The sequence below is a fragment of the Salmo salar genome, chromosome 21 (assembly GCF_965601325.2).
Source record: "Salmo salar chromosome 21, fSalSal1, whole genome shotgun sequence".
Lineage (NCBI taxonomy): Eukaryota > Metazoa > Chordata > Actinopteri > Salmoniformes > Salmonidae > Salmo > Salmo salar.
Window position 1 is genome coordinate 56,716,059 of NC_138311.1, and position 8,942 is coordinate 56,725,000.

The 8,942-nt window shown below is 37.4% G+C and overlaps 1 protein-coding gene across 1 annotated transcript in view; it reads left to right on the forward strand.

Moving 5' to 3' along the window:
- The window catches only part of fer1l6 (fer-1 like family member 6), a 75,639-nt gene that overhangs the window by 19,103 nt on the left and 47,594 nt on the right, over positions 1–8,942 (forward strand). The window contains exons 13-14 of the mRNA XM_082967247.1: positions 4,353–4,557; positions 4,838–4,958. Coding sequence (XP_082823373.1) covers positions 4,353–4,557; positions 4,838–4,958 — 326 coding nt within the window. The remainder of the gene's footprint in view (positions 1–4,352; positions 4,558–4,837; positions 4,959–8,942) is intronic.

The window sequence follows — 8,942 nt, forward strand, 5'->3', positions numbered from 1 at the left end:
TCTACACTGCTCTACTCTACACTGCTCTACTCTACTCTACACTACTGTCATCTACTCCACTCTACACTGCTCCACTCTACACTGCTCTACTCTACTCTACTCTACTGTCATCTACTCCACTCTACACTGCTCTACTCTACACTGCTCTACTCTACACTGCTCTACTCTACACTGCTCTACTCTACTCTACACTACTGTCATCTACTCCACTCTACACTGCTCCACTCTACACTGCTCTACTCTACTCTACTCTACTGTCATCTACTCCACTCTACACTGCTCTACTCTACTCTACTCTACACTACTCTACTCTACACTGCTCTACTCTACACTGCTCTACTCTACTCTACACTACTGTCATCTACTCCACTCTACACTGCTCCACTCTACACTGCTCTACTCTACTCTACTCTACTGTCATCTACTCCACTCTACACTGCTCTACTCTACACTGCTCTACTCTACACTGCTCTACTCTACTCTACACTACTGTCATCTACTCCACTCTACACTGCTCCACTCTACACTGCTCTACTCTACACTGCTCTACTCTACACTGCTCTACTCTACTCTACACTACTGTCATCTACTCCACTCTACACTGCTCTACTCTACTCTACTCTACTCTACACTGCTCTACTCCACTCTACACTGCTCTACTCTACACTGCTCTACTCTACACTACTGTCATCTACTCCACTCTACACTGCTCTACTCTACACTGCTCTACTCTACTCTACACTGCTGTCATCTACTCCACTCTACACTGCTCTACTCTACACTACTCCACTCTACACTGCTCTACTCTACACTGCTCTACTCTACTCTACACTACTGTCATCTACTCCACTCTACACTACTGTCATCTACTCCACTCTACACTGCTCTACTCTACACTGCTCTACTCTACTCTACACTACACTACTGTACACTACTCTGCTCTATTCTACTCTGCTCTACTCTACACTACTCTACGCTACACTCCTGTACTCTACTCCCCTCTACACTGCTCTACACTACTCTGCTCTACACTACTATACTGTTCTACTCTATTATACACTACACTATTATACACTACTCTACTCTATTATACACTACACTATTATACACTACTCTATTATACACTACTCTACACTACTATACTGTTCTACTCTATTATACTCTACTCTATTATACACTACTCTATTACACACTTCTCTACTCTATTATACACTACTCTATTATACACTACTCTATTATACACTACTCTATTATACACTACTCTATTATACACTACTCTAATCTATTATACACTACTCTATTATACACTACTCTACTCTATTACACTCTACTCTAATCTATAATACACTACTCTACTCTAATCTATTATACACTACTCTAATCTATTATACACTACTCTATTATACACTACTCTAATCTATTATACACTACTCTACACTACTATACACTACTATACTGTTCTACTCTATTATACACTACACTACTCTATTATACTCTACTCTATTATACACTACTCTATTCTACTTACTCTATTATACACTACTCTATTACACACGACTATACTGTTCTACTCTATTATACACTACTCTATTATACACTACTCTAGACTGCTCTACTCTATTTTACACTACTCTATTATACTCTACTCTATTATACGCTACTCTGCTCTACTCTACTCTATTATACAGCACTATTATACTCTACTCTATTATACGCTACTCTGCTCTACTCTGCTCTACTCTATTATACACTACTCTGCTCTACTCTGCTCTATTATACACTACTCTACTATACACTACTCTGCTCTACTCTATTATACTCTACTCCGCTCTACTCTATTATACACTACTCTTCTCTACTCTGCTCTACTCTTTTATACAATACTCTATTATACTCTACTCTATTATCCACTACTCTACTCTGCTCTACTATACACTACTGTACTCTATTATACACTACTATGCTCTACTCTATTATACACTACTCTACTCTATTATTCACTACTCTATTATACACTACTCTACTCTATTATACACTACTCTACTCTACTATACTCTATTATACACTACTATACTCTATTATACACTACTCTACTCTATTATACACTACTCTGCTCTACTCTATTATACACTACTCTACTCTATTATTCACTACTCTATTATACACTACTCTACTCTATTATACACTACTCTACTCTACTATACTCTATTATACACTACTATACTCTATTATACACTACTCTACTCTACTATACACTACTCTGCTCTACTCTATTATACACTACTCTACTATACACTACTCTGCTCTACTCTATTATACAGTACTTTGCTCTACTCTACTCTATTATACACTACTCTGCTCTACTCTACTCTATTATACACTACTCTACTCTGCTCTACTCTATTATACAGTACTCTATTATACTGTACTCTATTATTCACTACTCTACTCTGCTCTACTATACAATACTCTACTCTATTATACACTACTCTGCTCTACTCTATTATACACTACTCTGATCTACTCTATTATACACTACTCTACTATACACTACTCTGCTCTACTCTATTATACACTACTCTGCTCTACTCTATTATACACTACTCTGCTCTACTCTATTATACACTACTCTACTATACACTACTCTGCTCTACTCTATTATACAGTACTTTGCTCTACTCTACTCTATTATACACTACTCTGCTCTACTCTACTCTATTATACACTACTCTGCTCTACTCTATTATACAGTACTCTATTATACTCTACTCTATTATTCACTACTCTACTCTGCTCTACTATACAATACTGTACTCTATTATACACTACTCTGCTCTACTCTACTATACACTACTCTACTCTATTATTCACTTCTCTATTATACACTACTCTACTCTATTATATACTACTCTACTATACACTACTCTGCTCTACTCTATTATACAGTACTTTGCTCTACTCTACTCTATTATACACTACTCTGCTCTACTCTATTATACACTATACTCAATTATACACTACTCTGTTCTACTCTATTATACACTACTCTACTATACACTACTCTGCTCTACTCTATTATACAGTACTTTGCTCTACTCTACTCTATTATACACTACTCTGCTCTACTCTATTATACACTACTCTGTTCTACTCTATTATACACTACTCTATTATACACTACTCTACTCTATTATACACTACTCTACTCTACTCTTTTATTCACTACTCTCCTCTACTCCGCTCTACTCTGCTCTATTATACACTATTCTGCTGTACTCTACTCTATTATACACTACTCTACTCTATTATTCACTACTCTACTCAGTACTCTACTCTGCTCTATTATACACTACTTTACTCTGTTCTGTTATACACTACTCTGCTCTTCTCTATTATACACTACTCTACTCTATTTTACACTACTCCACTCTACTCTGTTATACTCTACTATACACTACTCTACTCTACTCTATATACACTACTCTATTATACACTACTCTACTCTATTATAGACTACTCTACTCTATTATAGACTACTCTACTCTATTATAGACTACTCTACTCTATTATACACTACTCTACTCTATTATACACTACTCTACTCTATTATACACTACTCTACTCTATTATAGACTACTCTATTATACACTACTCTACTCTATTATACACTACTCTACTCTTTTATACACTACTCTGCTCTACTCTACTCTATTATACACTACTCTCCTCTTCTCTACTCTATTCTAGTTTACTCTACTCTTCTTTACTCTACTCTATTATACACTACTCTGCTCTATTATACACTACTCTACTCTTCTTTACTCTACTCTATTATACACTACTCTGCTCTATTATACACTACTCTGCTCTTCTTTACTCTACTCTATATACACTACTCTGCTCTATTATACACTACTCTGCTCCGCTCTACTCTCCTCTACTCTACTCTTCTCTACTCTACTCAATTCTAGTTTACTCTCCTCCTCTTCTCTACTCTACTCAATTCTAGTTTACTCTCCTCCTCTCCTCTTCTCTCCTCTACTCTATTCTAGTTTACTCTACTCTGCTCTACTCTAGTTTACTCTACTCTATTCTAGTTTACTCTACCTTTCTTTACTCTACTCTCCTCTTCTTCTGTCTCTCCTCCTCTCTACTGTACTATTCTCCTCTCTTCTCCTCCCTTCTCTTCCTCTCCACCTCTTCTCCCTCTCTACTCTACTGTATTCCTGTCCTCTCCTTTCTATTCTCCTCTTCTGTCTTCAACTTTATTATATCATCTCATATTGTATTCTACTCTGTTCTATCCTTGTGTGTGTGTGTGTGTGTGTGTGTGTGTGTGTGTGTGTGTGTAGGTAACTTTGGGAACGTCCAGGAGGGCTCTCCCCAGGTCAGCGGTAGGAGGAAGGTGGAGAAGCCAGTAGCAGAGACGGTGTGGGATGGTCAGGATCTCGACAGTACCCCCCTGATGGACACCCAGGACCCCAAACCTGGGCTCTGGCAGTCTCCGTGCCAGTCCACCACACCCCCAGAGAAACCCCACTTAATTGGTGGAAACAGGTACTTCTACCTTGTTGAATTGATCCTGAAGTCACGCAATGGCAGTTTCCCAGACACAGATTTTTTAAGTCCTGGACTTAGAGAGAAAGCTTTTCCGATTTTTAGAAATTCTCCATTTAATCATGCCTGTTAGTCCAATGTAGAGGGTTCCAGAAAACTGTGCCCTCAATATCCAGAATTGGACTTTAATCTGTGTCTGATAAACCAGCCCGTGGAGTTTAAAAGCATCGACATCAAACGCTAATTACCTAGTAAACTTTGACTCTGTATCCGTCTCAAGGCATTACAATTACCTGCCCATCCATCAGCAGAAGCCTTGTGTCCATGTGATGAGCTGCTGGGAAGACCGGACTTACCGTCTTCACAGCTCTAACTTGCTGGAGAACATCGCTGTCATGTTTGTACGTCACTTTTTCCACGTACCCATTACACGGTTTAGACAGGGTTCAAACATGGACTCTAGTAATATCATTACATGGTTTAGACAGGGTTCAATCATGGACTCTAGTAATACCATTACATGGTTTAGACAGGGTTCAAACATGGACTCCAGTAACATCATTACATGGTTTAGACAGGGTTCAATCATGGACTCTAGTAATATCACTACATGGTTTAGACAGGGTTCAAACATGGACACTAGTAATATCATTACATGGTTTAGACAGGGTTCAATCATGGACTCTAGTAATATCATTACATGGTTTAGACAGGGTTCAATCATGGACTCTAGTAATATCATTACATGGTTTAGAAAGGGTTCAATCATGGACTCTAGTAATACCATTACATGGTTTAGACAGGGTTCAAACATGGACTCTAGTAATATCATTACATGGTTTAGACAGGGTTCAAACATGGACTCTAGTAATATCATTACATGGTTTAGACAGGGTTCAAACATGGACTCTAGTAATATCATTACATGGTTTAGACAGGGTTCAAACATGGACTCTAGTAATACCATTACATGGTTTAGACAGGGTTCAATCATGGACTCTAGTAATATCATTACATGGTTTAGACAGGGTTCAATCATGGACTCTAGTAATATCATTACATGGTTTAGACAGGGTTCAATCATGGACTCTAGTAATATCATTACATGGTTTAGAAAGGGTTCAATCATGGACTCTAGTAATACCATTACATGGTTTAGACAGGGTTCAAACATGGACTCTAGTAATATCATTACATGGTTTAGACAGGGTTCAAACATGGACTCTAGTAATATCATTACATGGTTTAGACAGGGTTCAAACATGGACTCTAGTAATATCATTACATGGTTTAGACAGGGTTCAAACATGGACTCTAGTAATACCATTACATGGTTTAGACAGGGTTCAATCATGGACTCTAGTAATATCATTACATGGTTTAGACAGGGTTCAAACATGGACTCTAGTAATATCATTACATGGTTTAGACAGGGTTCAATCATGGACTCTAGTAATATCATTACATGGTTTAGACAGGGTTCAATCATGGACTCTAGTAATATCATTACATGGTTTAGACAGGGTTCAATCATGGACTCCAGTAATACCATTACATGGTTTAGACAGGGTTCAATCATGGACTCTAGTAATACCATTACATGGTTTAGTCAGGGTTCAAACATGGACTCTAGTAATATCATTACATGGTTTAGACAGGGTTCAGTCATGGACTCTAGTAATACCACTACATGGTTTAGTCAGGGTTCAATCATGGACTCTAGTAATATCATTACATGGTTTAGACAGGGTTCAATCATGGACTCCAGTAATACCATTACATGGTTTAGACAGGGTTCAAACATGGACTCTAGTAATACCATTGCATGGTTTAGACAGGGTTCAAACATGGACTCTAGTAATACCATTGTAAGGGTTTAGACAGGGTTCAAACATGGACTCTAGTAATATCATTGTATTGGTTTAGACAGGGTTCAAACATGGACTCTATTAATATCATTGTAATGGTTTAGACAGGGTTCAAACATGGACTCCAGTAATATCATTACATGGTTTAGACAGGGTTCAATCATGGACTGTAGTAATACCACTACATGGTTTAGACAGGGTTCAATCATGGACTCCAGTAATACCATTACATGGTTTAGACAGGGTTCAAACATGGACTCTAGTAATACCATTGCATGGTTTAGACAGGGTTCAAACATGGACTCTAGTAATACCATTGTAAGGGTTTAGACAGGGTTCAAACATGTACTCTAGTAATATCATTGTATTGGTTTAGACAGGGTTCAAACATGGACTCTAGTAATATCATTGTAATGGTTTAGACAGGGTTCAAACATGGACTCCAGTAATATCATTACATGGTTTAGACAGGGTTCAATCATGGACTCTAGTAATATCATTACATGGTTTAGACAGGGTTCAAACATGGACTCTAGTAATATCATTACATTGTTTAGACAGGGTTCAAACATGGACTCTAGTAATACCATTGTAAGGGTTTAGACAGGGTTCAAACATGGACTCTAGTAATATCATTACATGGTTTAGACAGGGTTCAAACTTGGACTCTAGTAATACCATTACATGGTTTAGTCAGGGTTCAATCATGGACTCCAGTAATACCATTACATGGTTTAGACAGGGTTCAAACATGGACTCTAGTAATATCATTACATGGTTTAGACAGGGTTCAATCATGGACTCTAGTAATACCATTACATGGTTTAGACAGGGTTCAAACATGGACTCTAGTAATATCATTACATGGTTTAGACAGGGTTCAATCATGGACTCTAGTAATATCATTACATGGTTTAGACAGGGTTCAAACATGGACTCTAGTAATACCATTGTAAGGGTTTAGACAGGGTTCAATCATGGACTCTAGTAATATCATTATATGGTTTAGACAGGGTTCAAACATGGACTCTAGTAATACCATTATATGGTTTAGACAGGGTTCAAACATGGACTCTAGTAATACCATTGTAAGGGTTTAGACAGGGTTCAAACATGGACTCCAGTAATACCATTGTAATGGTTTAGACAGGGTTCAAACATGGACTCTAGTAATATCATTACATGGTTTAGACAGGGTTCAAACATGGACTCTAGTAATATCATTACATGGTTTAGACAGGGTTCAATCATGGACTCTAGTAATACCATTACATGGTTTAGACAGGGTTCAAACATGGACTCTAGTAATATCATTACATGGTTTAGACAGGGTTCAAACATGGACTCTAGTAATATCATTACATGGTTTAGACAGGGTTCAAACATGGACTCTAGTAATATCATTACATGGTTTAGACAGGGTTCAAACATGGACTCTAGTAATACCATTACATGGTTTAGACAGGGTTCAATCATGGACTCTAGTAATATCATTACATGGTTTAGACAGGGTTCAATCATGGACTCTAGTAATATCATTACATGGTTTAGAAAGGGTTCAATCATGGACTCTAGTAATACCATTACATGGTTTAGACAGGGTTCAAACATGGACTCTAGTAATATCATTACATGGTTTAGACAGGGTTCAAACATGGACTCTAGTAATATCATTACATGGTTTAGACAGGGTTCAAACATGGACTCTAGTAATACCATTACATGGTTTAGACAGGGTTCAATCATGGACTCTAGTAATATCATTACATGGTTTAGACAGGGTTCAAACATGGACTCTAGTAATATCATTACATGGTTTAGACAGGGTTCAATCATGGACTCTAGTAATATCATTACATGGTTTAGTCAGGGTTCAAACATGAACTCTAGTAATATCATTACATGGTTTAGACAGGGTTCAATCATGGACTCTAGTAATATCATTACATGGTTTAGACAGGGTTCAAACATGGACTCTAGTAATACCATTACATGGTTTAGACAGGGTTCAATCATGGACTCCAGTAATACCATTACATGGTTTAGACAGGGTTCAAACATGGACTCTAGTAATATCATTACATGGTTTAGACAGGGTTCAAACATGGACTCTAGTAATACCATTACATGGTTTAGTCAGGGTTCAAACATGGACTCTAGTAATATCATTACATGGTTTAGACAGGGTTCAATCATGGACTCTAGTAATATCATTACATGGTTTAGTCAGGGTTCAATCATGGACTCTAGTAATATCATTACATGGTTTAGACAGGGTTCAATCATGGACTCTAGTAATATCATTACATGGTTTAGACAGGGTTCAATCATGAACTCTAGTAATATCATTACATGGTTTAGACAGGGTTCAAACATGGACTCTAGTAATACCATTACACGGTTTAGACAGGGTTCAAACATGGACTCTAGTAATACCATTACATGGTTTAGACAGGGTTCAAACATGGACTCTAGTAATATCATTACATGGTTTAGACAGGGTTCAAACATGGACTC